General features: G+C 50.6%; 1 protein-coding gene across 4 annotated transcripts in view; it reads left to right on the top strand.

Moving 5' to 3' along the window:
* RGS3 (regulator of G-protein signaling 3) overlaps positions 1 to 19,778 on the top strand; it is a 136,843-nt gene that overhangs the window by 63,474 nt on the left and 53,591 nt on the right. For 2 of the 4 annotated variants that reach the window (XM_008568733.1, XM_008568738.1), the window contains 2 exons: positions 5,280 to 5,323; positions 12,139 to 12,261. The exons of 1 other annotated variant lie outside the window; for it this stretch is intronic. In XM_008568733.1, the coding sequence (XP_008566955.1) occupies positions 5,280 to 5,323; positions 12,139 to 12,261 (167 nt within the window). Of the gene's footprint in view, positions 1 to 5,279; positions 5,324 to 12,138; positions 12,262 to 16,736; positions 17,483 to 19,778 lie in introns of those variants that run through there. One more of the 4 variants, XM_008568734.1, reaches the window with a different exon arrangement.

The raw sequence follows: 19,778 nt of genomic DNA, 5'->3' as shown, positions 1-19,778 counted from the left end.
CTCACTGACCAGGGCGGCCACCAAGGGGAAAAGCAAGTCACCTCACGTGGGGCCAGCCCCTCCCTCCGGGCAGGCTCAGCCTGGCAGAAGGGCAGTGGGGAGGAGCACCCTCTGAGCGGCTTCAGCTCAGGCACTGGCAGGCCAGGGAGCTCCCTGTGCCTGCTGGAGGGGAGCAGGCTGGAGCTCCAGCGGCTCTGCCCTTGGCTTCCCTGCTGCCTTCGCCCCGCTGCTTCACTTTCTAGCACCCAGCTTTCCCTACACTCCCGTTGTCCCTTGTCACACACGTGCACTCCCAGCACAGTCCCTTCCTGTCTGCTTTCCCCTCCCTGCCCCTAGCTCAGACAATCTAGGACCCAGTGACATTTGAGGAGTACTGGGCTGGGAGCAGTGCTCAGTCACGTGAGCTGATTGATTGTAAGAACTGAACCCTCACTCTGCTGTGCACATGACAGGTCCAGGGCCACAGCCCGGGACCTGGGGTGCTCAGCTTCCTGCTAAAAGGAGGTAGGGAAGAGAAGGGGGCTCAGCTGACTGTGCTTTGGGTGGAGTTTGGGGTTGTGGGGGGAGAAGGCAGTGGGAGAGCTGATGGCGGGAGCTGGGAGTTTGGGGGGGATCTGTGCTTGGCTTTGCTACTAATGTGCTGTGTGACTTCAGCTGGCCCTTTCTCTTTTCTGAACTTTAGTTTCTTTGACAGTGAAATAAGGGTTGGGCCAGCACTTCATGTTACCTCTGAGCTCTGATATCCCCAGAGGGGACCCCAAAGGTTGGTGTGAAAAACTCAACAGTGCCTGTGCCATCCTGCCTCCACTCCTCTGGGGTTCTGGACTGGGAATTGGTTGGGTCTTCCCCTCCTGGAGCCCCCAGACCCAAGACTTGAAGTAGGGTGAGCTCCATTCTCCATTGGTTAGTGATGGTCAAGGTGGTATGGGGCCTTGAGGTGTTGCAGAGAAATGCTCCAGACACTGAGCTGCATTTGAGCAATAGCTTTGTGCAGGCATGGCTTCCTTGGGCTGGAGACCACTTCCTCTCCCTGCAAGTGGCCAGCAAATTCAATGAGGGCTGGGGGTGGCCAAAGCAGTGCTCCTCAGGAGAGATGACCATGGCTAGTAGAGTCCGTTGGGTTGGTGTGGGAGAGGGGTGTGTGTGTGGGTGTGTGTGTATGTATGTATGTGTTGGACAGATGGTTTGTGGCAGACTCAGGCCTGAGATGGTTTTGGGCATACCTCCAGGGAGCCTAAGAGCTGCTGAGAGTGAAGGAAACAGCTCGATGATGCTGAGCACTCAAGGTGCATATTCCAACACTTAGATTGCTTTTCAGGCATGGGGGGAGCCCTAGCCTCTCCCCTCCCCTCAACTGCCCCCCACTTCCTTGAGATAGGCTTGTGGGTCTAGATGCTCATGGTAGTCCAATGACCCCTTTTCCTGCAGGTGGAGCTGGAACCGCAGGACCCAGTGTTCTGAGTCCTGGCGCCCGATTTCCTGCCCGCCTCCCCTGTGCCCCAGGAGACACACTGCTGCAGCAAGCGCCTGATTGAGGCTTTTAAGAGATGCATTTGGGGTCTCAGCTGGAGCCTCTGTTAGCAGAATGGTCTTTGTAAACATTGCTTACAACTCCTAGGTTTCTTGTTTGTCTCTTTCAAATCAACATGTATGCAGAGTTCAATCTGGGGAAAAAAGATGGTAAATAAGGAATGTACCCAGCCTTTTTGGGCTGGCTGGGGCTGGCTAGGGCTATTTCCTGGCAGGGGAAAATTTACGCCACCCTAGGGACCAAGGATTCTCTTGTGTGATGTGTCTGAAAAGTCCTTAGCTCCACTAGCCATGTATATTCCCAGGACCCAGCATGGGGCACAGAACATCGTGGGTGCCCAATGAATATTTTTTGTGTGCATGAATAAATGAATGACCAAAAGGAGACCAGAAGTGCTGCCTCAGCTCAGGAGCTGGGGATGCACCCCACCCCCAGGACTCCTGGCTGGTGGCCACTTCAATTCTGCCTGCCCTGCTCCTGCCCAGCTTCCCCCAAGCTTCACAGGACTGAATGGCAGTGTAATGGGAACAGGCGGAGAGCTGGCACTAACAATTGGGACATCTCCGGTCCGCCGGGGCCCATTGTCATCTCTTCCTGCCTCTGCCGTCTGCTGGCTTTGCTGTTCTTTGAGTTTCTGCCTCCCAGGCAGCCAGCATCACACCCACAGTGTGTCTTCTTGGCCTGCTCATGTCTCTCAGAAGTGGCTTGGAAGTGTCCAGCTGATTCTTGGGCTCTCCATCCACCTTGGGGAGCCAGGTACTCAGTCTCAGAAACTCAGCTGCTTAGGTTCCAGCTGCTGGAATGCTTGGAGGTAAATCTTAGTCCACATTTTCTGAGCACATCCTCAGAGCCTGCCTCAGTGCCGGCTGCTGGGGCAATAGCAGTGGAAAGACACATTTCCACCTCTGGAGTTCATAGCCTGGTAGAATGACAGATGAGTAAACCTGTGGAGGGGGCAGAAGTATGACATAGTGGTCAGGGACACAGGCTTTGGAGGCAGGCCGTCCTAGATTCATTCTCAGCTCTGCCACTTACTCACAGTGTGCCTTGTACAAGTTGTTTTCCCTCCCTGGGCCTCAGTCTTTGTATCTAGAGAATGGAGACAATTCCCTTTTGGCTTGCCTCAGAGGGTACAGAGAGTTTGGTGAATGGCTGAGTTTGGGATTTCAGACCAGGTGTGAGAGGGTTTTGGGAGAATGCTGAAGGGTCAGACCTGGGCCAGGAAGCCACCTCTGGGCTCCACCCAGCGCATTCTTGGGGATTACCCTTGCATGGTCCACGCTTTCCTTGGTAGGAAGTGAGACCCACTCTGGAACTAGATGGATCCTTGTTGGGTTTCAAAATGGTGGGGACAGTTGGAATGTTGAAAGGAAAACCTAAATGTGTGCCACCTCAGTGTCCCTTCTCTATACTAGCCCCCAAGTCTCATGTCCCTGAAGAAGCTGAGGTTTTTCTCCTGGGTGGGGTTGAGGTTTCTCTCCTGGGTCAGCCCCCTTGCAGCCTGCTTTTCTGCAGCTGCGGCTCTTCCCTGGCTCTCTTGCTCCCTCGGTTTGTTGTTGTTTTATGAGGCTCTGAACCATGCTGAGCACTGCCCCCATTCCATCCTTCTCTCGAAGTGCTGCCAGCACAGGGCTGTAGGTGGAGCAGATTTCAGTGAAAGTTTGCAGTTATGCAGGGATGTTGGTGCTGGGGGAGGAGAGTGGGGTGGTGTAACAGCACAGAAAAGTTGCCTGGGCAAACCATCAGCCATCCCTGCCATAGGGAACATGTCTCAGGGTGTGTTCCCCCTCAGCTTTCTGTCTCCCTGAGTTTCTCCTCTTCTGGGATTTCCTTTTCCTTCTAGAGCCTTCTCTTTTCTCACTGCCAACTTCCAAAACCCAGATTTCTGTTTTTTCTCACATATATCTTTTTGGCTTTCCCTTGGCCACAGGGTCTGCTTCTAGAAAGTTAAGGAAAAGTCCCAGTGTGTTTTCCTAAACAAAAGAAACCATCTCCTCTTGCCACACCCTCAGCATCACAAGGAACCAACAGAAGCTTTGAAATTTGTTTTCTTAAACATGATGGACTTCTTAGGCAGAGAGAAGTAGGAGGATTTACTCTAAGTCCAAAGAGAACCCCCACTTACTTATGAGCTATTTTTATCTGGCTCTGGCTGGCAGCCTCTGGCACTAGGAATATTTTTGTCCAGGGAACCGCCCATATACTTGCTTCAAAGGGACCTGGCCTTCACCCATACCAGGGCCCTCACTTGCTGCTTTTCTTAGGAATTGGCTTGACCCACACTCTCTATTTTTACCTGGCCACCTTCTCTTTGTGACAAATTTTGGTTTATTTGACAATTTCTTTGATTCAAGTATGTATTGAAGGGTCTACTTTGAGCCGAACACTGGGCCTGGTGCCTTTAGAGGACAGAGTGGCGAGGTACTGTCTACACGGTGGGCATTTGAGAGGTGGGGTATGTAGTGGGTTGGAGTGTGGGCTCTGGAGCCGGGCTCCCAAGGTTTAAATCTTAGTTCTTACTTTTACTAGCTGGGGCACATTACTTAATCCGTCTGTGCCTCAGTTTTCTCACACGAGTCATGGCTGGTAATAACCCCTGCCTCACAGGGGTTGTTGTGAGGGTTGAGCTTGCATGTGGGAAGATGTTGGAGCAGCGGGAGGCATCTAGCACTGTGGTACTCTGAAGTCCTATGGCACTTTAAGTGTTGGCTTAATACATGCTGTGTGGTTGCTTTCCTCAAAAATGATGGCCTGCCTGAAGAGGTCAGTTGCTTGAAATACAGGATGTTACTAACCATCCTGGGACTGTGCCCAGATAAGTGCCCCAATGGGGAGTCCTGCCAGGTTCTGGGGAGTGGCTACGGTGGTCAGGGCAGGCATCCTGGAGGAGGAGGCAGGGCCTCTTATCCACACTTGCTATCCCTTGAGCACAACTTCCGCTTCTCTATCTCCACGCCTTTACCCATGCCGTTCCCACCTCCTGAGTGTCCTTTCTGAAAAGGGTCCTCCTCCAGGAAGCCTTCCCAGCAGCTGCGGCCACCTTTTGGCCCTTGCACTTCTGAAGTACTGTGAGCAAATCATCTGACTTCAGGTAGGTATTCCATCTGAGCTCCTGAGCTGGAGGAGAGGGGCAGCTGATCATCCCTCCCAGCCTCCCTGGTGGAAAAGGCTTGGTGAATGGTTGAGTTTGGGTTCCTAGACCAGGGGTGTGGGGGCTTTCAGAAAACATACAGAGGAAACCGTCTCTGGGCTCCAGCCAGCCCATGATTGGGGATTGCCCCTGAATGGCCCGCACATTCCTTGGTGGGAAACAAGGCCCATCTAGGAACTAAATGGCTCCTTGTTGGAGTGTTTAAAGGAAAACCAAAATGTGTGCCACCTCCGTGTCCCTCTTTGCAGGGATCCTGGAAAGGAGCAGGCCTCCAGACAGGGGTGACACCTCCCTGCATCTGGCTGTTTGATTCCTAGAGTCTGCTCCTCCCCACCTCTCCTGGGGATGTGATTTCAGCATTCCCTGGGCCAGGCTGACCTGCAGGCAGGGACTTTACAGCTGTGCACCACCTTGGTTAGTTATTTGGCAACTTTCCTCCAGAGATGTCCCTGTCCCCTGTGCCTGCCTCTTTCTTCCTCTTTTTTGCAGGAAGCACCACACACAGCCTTCTGGATGAGACAGCTGGCTGTGCTCGAGCAAACTGCTGAGGTTCTCTAGCCAAATCTAATGCAAGTCTTACTTTTTGTTACCTCAAAGGTTCCTCAGAAGACCTGAAGTTCTGCGTGCTGTATTTAGCAGAGGTGAGTCTTTCTCTGAATTTGAGGAAAGAGATCTGTGACCTGGGTGCTGGAGGGAAAACACTGGGCTGGGTTCTTGACCAGGGTTCTCATGCCAGCCTCCACACCAACTCATGCAGTGGTCCTGGGCAAGTCCAGAATGGCAGTTTCTTGCTCTGTAGGATGGGAATAGCTTGTCTCTCCTTACATAGAGGATACCTGTGCCCGGTGGGCATGTGGCTGACACACGGGAGGGTATCCAATGCCCTTTTGGCCCTCAGGTTTGCATTCCAGGCAGCTGGGTCCCCAGCTCAGCTCTGAAAATGTCCACGGTCTCTTTGGAACTCTGTGCTCTCCCCTGAAGCTAACTTCTCATCATCTTCTCTCTCGGGGTCTATATAAAAGTATGGTAGACAAGAAAGTGCTTAGAATAGACCCTTGTGATCTCCTGCTCAGGACCTCCTGACCTGCAGCAGTCATAGTAAGGGCCCAGCCTGATGGCTGTGTATCACCCTGTTTATTTGTTTAGTAGCCCTTCCTCTAGAGATTGCCCATAACTGTGCCTACCTCTTTCTTGTTCTTTTTTTGGTAAGTACCACCCACGACCCCTCCTCTAGGGTATTTTCAGTGTTTCAAAAGTTCTGAAGGTAATTCTACCTTTATCTGAGCCAGATAATATAGGCTAAAGAAAGCATCAAGTGTCCATGTTTGGGCTGGAGTGATACCCACTCAGTGTGATCAATATTCCTGGTTATCTCAGTCTGGTCAGAAGCTTAGATGGGCAATGCTATACCTTTGCGGAGCAAAATCAGACAAACAACTTACTGCTTGATAATGTTCAGTAGATAAAATGTCATTAAGCTAGGGGTTCAAAGAGGTACTTGATGATAAAAAAGTTGGGAGCCACTGAGCCATACTAATTCCTTTCAATCTCTAATGAATTTTCTATTCCCAACCTGTGTCTTTGTTAATGTGAACAGGGCAGGGCAGTGTCTTTTCCAAGCAAGGATTCGATAAATCCATTCCTGTCCTCTGTCTTTGCTTAAGTTGGTCTCACCCAACAGTCCTGGTAACCTGTCTTGTGGGAGAGTCTACACTGGTCACACCCTGGAGGTGGGACATAGTCTATACTGGCTGGCCAGGAGGAATACAATTGGCCCTCCATATCTGTGGGTTCTGTATCTGAGGATTCAATCAACTGCAGATTGAAAATATTAGAAAAAAAATAATACAAATAAGAAATATAGTGTAACTATTGCATAGCATTTACATTATATTAGGTACTGTATCTGTGGGTTCTGTATCTGAGGATTCAATCAACTGCAGATTGAAAATATTAGAAAAAAAAAATAATACAAATAAGAAATATAGTGTAACTATTGCATAGCATTTACATTATATTAGGTACTGTAAGTAATCTAGAGATGATTTTAAAGTATACGGGACGGTGTGCATAGGTTATATGCAAATACTATGCTATTTTGTATCAGGGACTTGAGCATGCATGGATTTTGGGATCTGTGAGAGGTCCTGGAACCAATTCCCTGCGATACTGAGGGACAACTATACACACTTTCGAGAAGGAATTTGTATGCCATTGTGACTGAAAATCATTCCTTCAGTTCCTGGTTAAGATAGGAGGTGCAAAGCCCTGGGTGAGTCTTTGAACAGATGCCTGGGAGAGAAGACAGTTGATGAGAAGTTAGCTTCAGGGAGATCAGAGAGTTCCAAAGAGGCAGTGGACATTTTCAGAGCTGAGCTGGGGAGCCGGCTGCCTGGAATGCAGACCTGAGGGCCAAGAGGGCATTGGATGTCCTCCTGTGTCAGCCGCATGCCCACAGGGGCACAGGAAGTGGCTGGTGGGATTACTTCAGTACTGGAGGTGTTCAGTTGCACAGAGCCAAGCGAGTAGAGTACAGATAGGAGAAGCCAAGAGCCAGCCTGGGCTCTTCCTCCAGCCCCTCCAGCCTCACCACTCTGGATTCTGATTCTCTCGGGCAGTCCCTGAAATCAGGCTCCAGACTCTTTAATGCCAGCATAGCTTCCCGACAGGCTGGGTTTATTTTTCTCAGAAAAAAGCACTTCTGCTCCATTGGCTTCCAGGGATCTGTGACCTCCTAGCCCTCCAAAGATTGACGAAGGGATATTGATTTGGGCCCTTTCATTTCAGCAAAGTGCCAGGTGATCTGACCCTGCGGGGGTGGATGATTGAAGCTCACAGGCAGCTAGAAGCCTCTTTCTTTTCTTAATGGGTTGCTATTTACTAGGAGGCATGTTTGTAATACAGGAAGTCAAGATGCCTGCTTGCTCTGTAGCCCGGGATATTCTTGACATGGGTGGTTTTGGATCGCATGGAGAGCCCCAAACTCATATCTTAGTTGGAACTTCTAACAGGTGGTTTTTCTTCCTTGCCTGACATGCAAATTACACCCAGAGAAGAATCTAGGAGGAAGAAAATCAGGATTTGGAGAGGGTTTTCCACTCAGCTTTGAGAAAGCCCTAATTACCTGGGTGGTAGCAGCTCTGATTGTTCCCCAGCTGCAAAGTCCTGCATGGGGTTGTCCTAAGGTCTCCTTGGCTCTGAGTCTCTATTCTCCTGGACAGGTGTCCCTCAGCCCCTGAAAATCCATAGGACGTATGCAGCCCATGACTGGTTTTCGAGCACTGGGGGCAATGGGTCAGTGGGCACATTGGTCAGGAACCATCCTTTAACCTAGCATCTAATGCTGGCTCCATTAAGTTAGGAGTCTAGGCTTCAGAATAAGGAAGATGTAGATTTGAATCTTGGTGCTGCCATTTCCTGGGTGATCTGGGGCAAGTTCTATACTCATTGTGGAAACAAGGCTGATTAGGCCCACCTTGCAGGATTGTTGTAATGATTAAATGAAATTCAATAAGAGACTGCATCCAAAGCACTTAGCACAGAGCCTGGCACACAGTGAGTGCTCAACAAATGGTAGCTATTATTATTCTCAGCTTTATAACAAGAGGAAGAGCTTTTCATATTCATTTACTCTCCATTAGAGACATCATAAATGATTTATTGATCTTTTAAAAAGAAAGCTAAGAGGAATATCTCACATTCTTTAAAGTATACATATACAATTATGCAGATGTGAAAAGATCACAGGCTTTGGAGGAGGCAAAAGACAAACTATGAATCCTTCCTCTCCCAGGACGTCCTGGGGCAGACAACGTAACCTTCTCTGAGCCTTAGTTTTCTCTGAAAAATGGTAGTAGCTGTGCTTTTCCTTCCTACCTATGTCATAGGGTCATTAGGAGAATTGAATTAAATGAGAGAATGTTTGTCAAAGCAAATGAACAAACTTAAATTATACCTGAAGAGGTTTTGGTTTTTACAAAGACAAAATTAATTCAGGAACAAATAGTTGAGGCAAGATGGGGGTTTTAAAGAGGCCAATAGGAGATGGGCATCTGGTTGGATTTGAGGATGACCATATCTAGATGCAGAGGTCTGGCCCAGTGTTGCTGGTCAAGGCCTGTGCATCTGAGAGGTTTGTGCTGGGCTGACTATCCTGAAGTCAAGAGGCATTGCCTCAGAGTGCGTTACTGAGGATAGCTTCAGGACAGTTTATGGCCTTGACCCTGGAGCCTGGTGTTGAGATCACAGGGTGCCTCAGCATTGAAACTGATGAGTTGGATCAGTTGGATCACACACTGGATTAGGAGAGATGGTTCACATGTGGGGGCAGCTAGGTAGGCACTGAGCACCCCCATTTAGACAGAGTTAGGCAGGTGGGAATTCAGCCTCCCTAGAGGGAGCTGGCTCAGTAGTCTCTCTCTTGGCCAGGCCAGTTTCCAAAGCTCAGGCCTCCCAAAAATGTTTTCCCATCTAAGAAAGACAGCTCCCACCCTGGATATAGGTCCTTGGTACCTTAGAAGCCTTCCGGGTTCTCTGGCATTATAGGGCATTTCAGCTTCAAACTCTGAGAGCCAGAGACAACCTCTCTGTTGATATAGGCAATATGGTTGCCTATCAGGCTGAGAAACATGGCTTTCCAAAGGAGATTCTCTATGGGGCAAGGGTGGGAAGGGTGGTTCTTGTGGGTGTCGGTAAAATGGGGATATTAACAGCTGCTACCTTGCAAGATTGTTGGAAGAAATGGCTGGTAAAGTGCTTAGCATTGTGCAGGGCATCGGGTTGAGGTGGCTGTCTCAGGATTAGGTATGGTGGATCTCTCCCTGTGAGAGGCTCTCCCAGTTTAGGGAGTCTTTCTCACACTTTTGTAGGGAGGGGACCACCATCCTGGAGCTTAGAGTATTGAACTCTGCAGCTGCTCTGAGACCAATTGGCCTACAGAGTTTCTTCCGAGGGCTTTGCACTCTGGTCACCTCCTGGCCCAGTGTGCGAGGGAGGGCATTCCTGCCAGCCAAGGGTGTGGCAGCCTCGCCAGGTGGTGAGGATGTTTCTCCAGGTTTTGGAGTTGAAATCCCAGCAGGTGCTTCTCTAAGTCTTTGAGTCTTTCTGTCATTCATTGGCAATGAGACTCGGGGAGGCCCTTAGCTACTCTGAGCTTTGGTTTTTCCCTTCCATAAAATGGGAATAACATTCCATGTCCTCCCTTCCTCTTCATGGAATTGCCAAGATCAAAATGAGATCATGGATAGGAAAGTGCTTTTTAAAATTGATAATTAGAGGAGGAATTAGTGTTAAGGCAGAATTCCTGCTTCAGAAGAGAGAGGAGAGGACACTGAGGCTCAGGGAGATTAAGGGATTTGCTGGGCTGGGAGGCTCAGGCCATGGCCAGCTTTGTGGCATGATGGCCTTTCCAAGCTGGATGGGACCATAGTTCCCGCCTCCCCCCTCCCTTCGGAGGGGGAGCTCAATGACACAGGGAGGAGAGGGCCCTCTGGTCAGTGCCTGCCCCACCTGGCTTCTCCCTGGGGAATCTTGGGGTCTTTTGCTGGGTGTGTCCTTCCCCTGCTGTGGGCTGGAGGGTTCTGGGAAGTGGAGGGAACCTGTTGTTAAATGGCAGCTCCAGGATTGCCTCAGCACACCCACCCAGTTCCCTGAAGCCAGCAGGCGGGGCTTTTTTCCCTCTCTCCTCTGATGCTTTTAGGAAGATCAGCTTCTGAGTACTTTTGGGCAGGAGAGAAATGGCTGGCACCCTGGGGACACTTAGCCCAGAATGGTGGCTCCTTAAGGGTTGGGTAGGATGGCAGGGTAGAAAAGTCCCCAAATGTTGTTAGATGATGCCAATAACCATCCCTAGCACTGGGCCTTTGTATTTGCTGTGCCTTCCGCCTGGAGCAACTTCTCCCAGATACTTTCCTTGCTGGTTTCTTCTTATCATTCAGGCCATAGCTCAAGGGTCACTCGATCTAAGAGGCCTTCTCTGACCATCTAGCTCAAGGACAACCTCTCCCTTTATGACCTTTGTGACATTTTCACAATTTGTAATTATATTGTTTATATAATTGTTTATTTGTTTAATGTCTCGATCCCCCAACCCGAGGGCAAGGGCTTAGTCCATCTTATTAACTCCAGTGCTTAGGACAGTCCCTGATACATAGCAGGTGCTCAATAAATAAATATTTATTAAATTAATGAATTACTCAATAATAGTAGTAGCCACTGTTTATGGAGGGCCGAATGCTTGCCCTCCCAGTAGCACTGAGAGGTAGGTGATACCATATCGTTCCCATTTTACAGAAAGCTTGTGACTTTCCTGAGGTTGACAGCTAGGAAGAGGCAAAGCTGGGATTCAACCCAGGCCTGTCCAACTGTGAAATGAGGAAGGACTGGATAGAAACACTGTCTTTTTCTCTGTTCTAAGCCATCCAGCTTATGCTTTTAGCTCCTGGGCTGAGTTCATCTAATTGCAGCTCTGTGGGGTTATAATCAAATTTCATCAGAGACAGAAAGAACTGGTAATCCTCTGGTTAGAGCTCCCAGTTGTGGCTGGTAGCTGTGGGCATGCAGCCCTGCCCTGCTTCACTCCCAGCAGTTCTGCCTGCTTTGGAGGCCCACTCCCTGGGTCCCTGCAGTTCCCTGGCACTTGTGCCAAAGCTGGCCTGGATTTGACATCATTCTAGAAGTTCCTCCCAGCAGCTGGAGCTTACCGAGTCCATCGCTTGCTAAGCACTGTGCTAGGCCCAGATGAAGAAAGTCTAGTTGGGGAGATGAGATGGCAGCGCTTAACAAGGTTGAATAGCAAAGCAGGATATAAATGACAGCAGTGCCAGAGATATTACCCTCAATGGAGCTGATCAGTTGCTGATCAGACCCAGATCATGAACCAGGAAGTGGTGAGGCTGCAGAAGGCCACATGGCTCTGCCCTTCAGAGACTTTACAAAGGGACCCAAGTTGCTGTTTGAGTTCTGTTGGCATATCCACCCAACCTCCCATCCAACCTTGGCCTTGTCATCAGATGAGTGTGCTCTGAGGGAGAGGGATTCTGTGAGCTGGGGGAGGGGGTGGGTCCTGGCTCCCAAAGCATCAGCCTGAGACCTTGGCCCTCTGGGTTCCCCACGTGCTCTCTCAGCTGCTGCCTTGTGCTGCCTGCCCCTGGGGGTGACCTCACTGTCTCTGTCCTGCAGCTCTCCACAGGCCTCCACTGTGTTGGGTGCCACTGCCTCTCTCCCCTCCCCCAACCAGCGGGCCCACAGCTCGCCAGCTGTTCCCTGAACCTTCTTCCCTGCTCCTCTGGCTGCCTCAATGCCACCAGGGATTAGTGTGCATTTGTGGCTTTTAGCGGACACTCTCCTCCCTGCTGCAGCCTCACCCTCTGGAGCCCAGGGATGGACTTGGTCCTGGGATCCCCCTGAACCAGGGAGCAGCCCTGACTATCCCTTCCTCTATTTTCCCTGACATCAGAAGGCAGAGTGCTTATTCACTTTGGAAGCGCACTCGCAGGAGCAGAAGAAGAGAGTGTGCTGGTGCCTGTCGGAGAACATCGCAAAGCAGCAACAGCTGGCAGCCTCGCCCCTGGAGAGCAAGGTAAGGCCTTGCCAGCAGCTGTGGCCGGGTTGCCTTGCTTCCCCTTGGCCAGCCTGGACCCTCGAGCCTCCGACTTGAACTTGGAGCCAGCCCAAGCTTAGAACTTGGATCTTGGCAATGAGATTTTTGGCAAGGGATCCTGTGCTCAAAAGTCTCTCCCTCTTGGCATTTCATTGGGTCTGTTGAGTGGGTTTAACATTGCTTGGGTAGAGCGCCAGAGCCAAATTGAGCATGACCCATCAATTCTCGGCTCTGTTCTTTGGCTTGCTTATGGCAAAGTTTAATTTGAGCTGGCCTCCCTGCTGCTGCCTGGCATGTGTTCTCCCTCTGTCACTGGGTAGGCCATGCCCAGGGGCAGCACCCTGGTGTTTAACACTGGTCCAGGGCAGCACAATTGAGGGGGTGTTTGCAGCAGAAGCTGTTATAGTTCGATGCAGCCCAGAGCCAAGTAGAGCTGAGTTTGGACTGCTGGGGGCTGGGAACCGGCCAGCTGGAGCATCAGGAAAGATTAGATATTCCTAGTGGATGCCGATCTGGGCTGGGCACTGCTCAGCAGGTCCAGTGCCTGGGAGGGGGGATAAGTTGAGAGGTGGACCACAGCTTTCTCCTTTGACACCCTGATGCCTGCCACAAGGCACAGTTATATCTTCCATTTGAGTCATTTGGGTCCCTACTCTTGCTAAAAGTGCTGGCCCTTTGGGATTTGGTGTGATTGGCTGCAAAAGTTGCTGAGGGGGTTGCTCTCCTGGATCTGGGGGAAGGGATAAAAGTGAGCTGCAGCCTGTAAACTTGCTGGCCCTGTTTCTTCTTCCCAGTGTGTTCAGGCCCACCATGCCGTGTGTAGTCAGCGTATGGAGAGGCAGTGGGGGATGAGGCTGCCGAGGCAGCAGGTGGGGAAGAGGTGGTCGGCAGCCTTTCCTGGAGGGCCAGTGGTGGACAGCAGCTCCCCAGCTATTCTCAAAGGGAGTGAGAATCTGAAAATGTCATCTTACACTGATTGTCTTGTTTTATACTGGCGAGGGCAAGAAAAACTTTGATGAGGGAAGACAGAATGGGCTTCTGAGTCTCATACCACCTCCGCTGACTGGCAGTGTGACCTTGGGCAAGTCACTCTACTGCTCTGTGCTTTGATGTTCCCATCAGCAATCTGGGAACAATAGCTCTTCTCCCAAAGGTTTTTTGTGAGAATTAAATGAGAGGGTGAATATACAGTTCATAGCACAGTGCCTGGTATGCAGTAGGCACTCAATCAACCATAGCTGTGGGGAGTACACTGCCCCCACCTCCACCACAGGCGGCTTATTCAAACACTGGCTGGTTTCCACTGTCAGATTCTTTCACTGAGCAGAGACTTGTCACCATGGCTATAGGCTGCCTTGCCCCATTAATTCTGGCTTGGTCACGGTCAGAATCCAGGCCACTCCCTTTTCACTGGGGCAGCCCCTGGGACATGCAATGGCTGAACTCATGCCCCCAGCTTTCTTTCCTCAAGGTTTAATTCCTCCTGTTTTAGGGGAAAGAGCTCTTTGTACCTCAGCTTCAGAGTTTGCTGGTTCTAGAGTGTGTTGACAACGGCCTTCTCAATGCCTTGGAGAATCTCTGCGTGTTCAGGTTCGGGAGGGCAGTGAGCGGCTGAAGGCAGGCTGTTTCTAACACAGGCTCTGGTCCCTGCAGGGCTTGGCTGGCAGGCCCTGGAAGGGCCTGAAGGTTTGGGGCCTGTACTCAGGGCTATACCAAGATGCATGGGCATCCTGGGCAGGCAGAGGTTTGGACACCTCTTTAAACAAAAACTCTTTAAATATGTGTTTAGGGCAGAAGCTGGGCGCTGGGTGGGAGAAAGGTGAAGAAGGATGGCCTAACCCCAGGGATAGCCTCAGAATCGCCTTCTGTGCCTGAGAACTGGGCCTGGCCCAGACTTGCCCACCCTCCTTAGAAGGCAGTTATGTAACTGTCTTTTGTTAGGCAGGCCCCTAGGGGGTCTCACTGAGCAGTCATTATTCTTCCAGTCATTTACAGAATGCTTCCTGAGAGAAAGCATTCTGGTAAATAGCCCTATATAGTTCCAGTAATGCTTTAGTGACCTTAGTGACTGGGCCCAGGTGGCTGTCCAGCTGGCCTACCCCATCATCCACCTGTGCCCAGCTTCATCAGGTTCTTGCAGCCTCAGGGTGACTGAACCTCCTTCCCAAGGGCTAGGTCACAGCCTTTCTGCTAATGTTGCTGTCATCCAGGGGAGAAGAGGGAAGGCCAAGCAGAGCTTGGAGACTGGATTCTTGATCTTCAGGCATGAAGGGTCCTGCTTGACTGATTTGTTCTGAGTCCTGACTGAGTAGCATGCCTTCTTATGCCTTTTCTGTGTTGTTACTGTGAATGCTTCACCTTCTGCTGAACAATGGAAAACACTGCCTATGTGTCCTGCCTCCCAGCACCCCCCATGCCTCTTTGGGGAAAGAGGGTTTGTAAGGCATCTCCCCAAACTCCAGTCCTGCCCCTTTGTTTGCTGACATCTTGGGTTGGGGGATTCTTCAAACATCTCAAGGAATGTAAAGCTCTTCCCAAATTTGCAAAACAAAATAAATGCAATTTGCCTTGAAAATGAAATATATGCTTGTTGGGAAGAACAGGAATTGGAGGAAGATGGATTCAAAGAACAATAGAGAGGCAAAACCTGCTGTGTGACCTTTAGCAACTGCTTCCTGCTATGGCCACAGTGGTCCCAACTGTGCATTGGTCAAGGTGGCTGTTTCTATCTCTTCAAGCTTTGTGATTATCATGAAAGCTGAGGGGCCATCCAGTCTCCATTAAGGAACTATATCCTGTAGATTTCTGCATAACTTGACTTCCTGTGAAATCTGCTGCCTTTAGGGGCCAGGTCTGTTCTCTTAGGGGTGGGGAGGAACAGGTGCAGGCTTTCTGTGCTGTTGCTGAGGTGCCTGTGTCCTGTGTCCTTGCAGTGAGGAAGCAGCAGCCACTCTGCATCCCTTTTCTGGGGCTAGTGCCTTCCTCCTGCTCATACAGCTGACCATGGTAGGTAGGAGTCTGCTCTGGGTAGGCTTGAAGTTTCTCTCATTCCTATGGCCCACTTCCTCTCCTGCTCATCACCCCCTCCATCCTCTTCAGAACTCTTCCCCCTCTCTTGCTTCATTAGCTGTCCCTGGAGGGGATCTGCCTTTCTTCTTCTGCCTGGGATCACTTGTACTAACCTCCCTGCACGGGCTTGCTGTGATGCTTCTAATCTAGAATGACTCATACCTTGTCCCACTCAGGCCATTGAGGTTCTAAGCTAGTAGGGAGAGGCAGATTTATATTATTTTAGATGTTCAATAAAATATACAGAATAAATGCCTTCTCTGTGCCAGACACTGGCTTAGATCCTTTGGGGTCACAGAGATGAATGAGACCTGGTCCCCTACTTATGGAATTCTTCTCCTAGTTGGAGAGGGTGGCGAGGGCACTAGAGTGGTGATCCAAGCATTAAAGACCATGCCTGGAGGTCCTAAGAGTGTTCCAGTAGGGTCATGGCTGTCCATCCATCATCCACGCAGTAAGCCTCCTGCTGAGCACTCTCCACGTGCTCTAGGAAGCTTTCTGAGAAGCGCAGGCTTTCCACCGAGCCCTCAGGATGACAAGGGGGATGCAGTACAGTGTGGGCTGGCTCTGTTCTCAGGGCAGGCCCTGGGCTCCATCCATCCATCATCCACGCAGTAAGCCTCCTGCTGAGCACTCTCCACGTGCTCTAGGAAGCTTTATGAGAAGCGCAGGCTTTCCACCGAGCCCTCAGGATGACAAGGGGGATGCAGTACAGTGTGGGCTGGCTCCGTTCTCAGGGCAGGCCCTGGGCTCCATGGGGAATGCAAAGAGGAATCTGTTACATCCTTTCCTCGGGAGATCACAGTCTAGTGGCAGAGACCAATATGGCAACTGATGGTTCAGAATAGCATAGTAAGTGATGTGACCTCTGGTGAGCCACCTAGCCTCTCTGAGACTCCATTTTTGATCAGTAAAGTGGATGGATTAACAGTGTTCTTGTGAGGATTAAGCTCATGTGATGTGCTTAGCAAAGTGGCACATAAGAAGAACTCTATGAACTAGCTTCTATTATTGTTACTATCATTATTTTTTGATGTCTATATAAGAAGTTTTATCTGGTGGCCTTGTTTGTTGAAGGTGCTGCTGCTGCTCTGAGCATATGTGATGACTGTTACATGTCACTTCCTGGTAAACACCTGCAGTATTCCAGGGCCCAGGCAGGGAAACTGAGGCCTCCTGGGTCTGCTCTGGCTGTAAGATTTCTCCCAGATGTGATGCCAAGGTGTGTACCACTTTGTCACCTCTGCTGGGGCAGCTAGAGACAGGTCCTGGAGATGTCAGGGTCTGTCTGAGTGCCTTACAAAGGAGCAGAGGCAGGCCCTGGAGTCAGGCAGCCTTGGCCTGAGTAGACAGAGAGCTAATTCCAGTTCTGTCTGGTTCCACAGAAACTCCACCCTTACGGCTCTCTCCAGCAGGAGATGGGGCCAGTCAACTCAACCAATGCTACCCAGGATAGAAGCTTTACCTCATCAGGACAGACTCTGATTGGCTGAGCAAACCCAAGGGCGGGACTCTGCTTCTGTCAACTTAACTCTTTCTTGGGCATCCCCTACCACACAGTAACCTCACCTCAACTGGATCCAAAACAGAGGACCAAGATGGTGGGCCTAGGGTCATCTGAAGGGAGTGGTCCCAAGGTGTGTGTGGACTGGCAACCGAAGGACCACAATGGTGTGAGAGGCTCTGTGGGCATGTGCAGACTGGCAGCAGAAAGTCCCAAATGGAGAAGACTCAGAAGCTTCTTCCCTCCAAGAAGAAGGCCAAATAGCATCTGGGACTCCAGTAGTAGTTCCAGCATCTGCCTTGGGGGCAGCAGGCAAGGCTAGCGGAGATCACCCCCGATGGAGCACAATGCCATGATCCACTGCTGCCAGAAGATATCTCCATCCATTCATTCATTTTTCATCTGGACGCATTCACTCATTCATTCAATGGATATTTTACGCCAGGCTCTGTGCTAGGAGCTGGGGATACTGTACAAAACAAGGTGGACACAGTCTCTGCTCTCTCATCTAGATTTCAGTCCTAGTAGGAAGTGAGCATTAAATAAATCAGCACTAGCATGCACACATACACATATGTGATTCCAAACTGTGATTGTCTGTGAAGGCAAATAACAGATCTCTTTAAGGAGGAATTATATTTAGATTGCTTTGTGTGTGTGTGGGGGGGGGCAGGGGAAGAACATATCTTTTAAGCTGAGACCTGAGGACTGAAAAAGAGTTAGCCAGTCAAGGACTTGGGAAAGAATGTTCCAGGTAGATGGAACAGCATGGGAAGAATACCTGAGATGGGAAGGAGCTTGGTGTGCTGGAGAGCAGGCCAGTGCAGGGAGCTTAGTAAGGGAGAAGATGAGGTGGGTGAGGGCCAAATTTTGCAGGGCTTTGGTGTTGTATGTTTTATTGATTTCATTCTACATACAGTGGGGAGCCATTGAAGGCTTTTGAGGGAGGGAGTCACAGAGTCTCAGGTACATTTCTACAAGATCAGAATGCAGATAGATAGGGCCCGGTTGGGTGTAAGAGCAGTTAGGGGGACCCTTCAGTCCTCCAGGTGAGGGGTGATGGTGGCCTGTGCTGGATGGTGGCTGGGGTGGTGGGTATGTGAATGCCAGGCTCTGGGATGAGAAGGGATGACTCCCTGGCACCTCCCCCCTCCCCCCAACCCCACCCCAGCATCATCTTCTATTGCATTTTGCTCTCTCAGTGGACGTGAGTGAGGATTGGGGCCTTCCTCACAGAGCCCCCTTCTGGCCAGGCCTGGGCTAGGGGCCAGTGTTGACTTCTGGAAGTGTCCATGGGAGTTGGGAGCCAAGAGTGTTCAGCCTGGCCAAAGTGGGAAAGCTCACAGCCTCCCAGTTCTTAGCAGAGGTGGCCTATGCTGTCCCCTCCGCCTTGTGCTGGGCAGGCTGATGGAAGCTGGAGCACAGCGCTCTGGAAACTGACTTAGTTTGCTTTCTCTGGTGCCGCTAAGGGTCAGGGACTCAGGCTGGGTATGGCTCAGCAACTCTAGTGGAAACTGTCTTGCCACAAGCTAAAGGAAGACCCACCAAGGGGACAGTGATTAGAGCCCAGCCTGTTCACTCCCTGCTGAACCCCCAGCTGGAGCTCAGGGTTGGGTAGCTCCCACACCCTTGTCTGTCTAACTGCCAAGACCGAGAGGGAGGGAAGCCCAAGGCCATAGGCCTGAGGGGCATGGCTCACATGCAAAATGGTATTTGTAGGATCAGCGTCACTTACATAGGAAAAGGGGGTCAGAGAGGCTGGAGAGATGGCTCAGGCCAGAGAAACACCCTGACTTTGGATGCTGTCTGTGCTGTGTAATGTAAGACCTCATTGTCTTTAGAGAAGGGTTCTTGTGCCCTTGTAAGTTTGCTCAGCTGCTTTGGCCACTTGAACCACCAAAAAACAGGCCTAGAAGAGAATACACCCCTTACCTCTTAATTTTCCTTCTCCTGAATTAAGAAAGATCAGATGTATTGAATCAGCAGTCTAATGGGAGTGGATAGGTCTGCTGGTAATCAGGCTAAGGCTCCAGCCTGGACTGGGACCAGCGATATGTGGTGTTGCTCTCAGACAGGGCCCAGCCTGCAGGGTGAATATGAGAGGCTGGGCAGCTGGGTCTGCACAGAGAGCAAGCTGCACTTTGATTTCATTTGATTCCTTTACAAAATGACATTAAGGGGATTGTGAGGCACAGGAGACCTGCCTGTCTGGGAAGGCAGCAAGCTTGTCTCTCCTGGATCTGGTGACCTGCCTCTGTCCACCAGATAGTTTCAGAGGACAGGAGCTCTGGCCACAAAGAAATGTAGAATCTTAATGAAGTACCCAGTCCTGGGGAGGACTTTCCTCCCAGCTTGTCCTGACCAGCTGCTGAGTGGAGTAGATGCTCACATCAGGGTCCCAGGCTTGGCTGGCTGTTGGGGAAGTGGACATCAGCTCCTGGTGGGCCCTGGGCTGGTCTGCTCCGTGACTGTGGTGAGACTCAGCGCCATTGCTGCTTTGCCTCTCAGATCAATGAAACAATTAATTTGGCTCCACGGGCTTGAGAAGATGAAATATGACCTGGTGGCTACTACTCTTCAGCATCCCAGTCCATCTGAGCCGTCTAAGATGATGAACAAGCTATCGAAACTGCACTTGAGAGTCATAGTCGTGGGAACATTGCCAAGCCCCTCCCTGCCACATAAATCATGCTAAGAAACATACAACGGACTCTTTCCTGATAGGCCAATTGTCTTAGTTTGGTGTCTCGGCCGGGAGAAGGGAGGATGGAAGTGCAACCATTTATTGTTGAAAAGGCCATCTGTGCAATTTGAATACAACACAATCCTTTTAGTTCCTCACACACCCTCTAATTCCATGTTCATGTTTTCTTATGTCTCAGGCTCTGGGGCTTTTGAAACTCTGTCTTTCCTGTAAGCCATC

This window comes from Galeopterus variegatus, unplaced genomic scaffold (genome assembly GCF_000696425.1).
Source record: "Galeopterus variegatus unplaced genomic scaffold, G_variegatus-3.0.2 Scaffold437, whole genome shotgun sequence".
NCBI lineage: Eukaryota > Metazoa > Chordata > Mammalia > Dermoptera > Cynocephalidae > Galeopterus > Galeopterus variegatus.
Note: the sequence above shows the minus strand (reverse complement) of the source record. Positions and strands in the feature narration are given on the sequence as shown.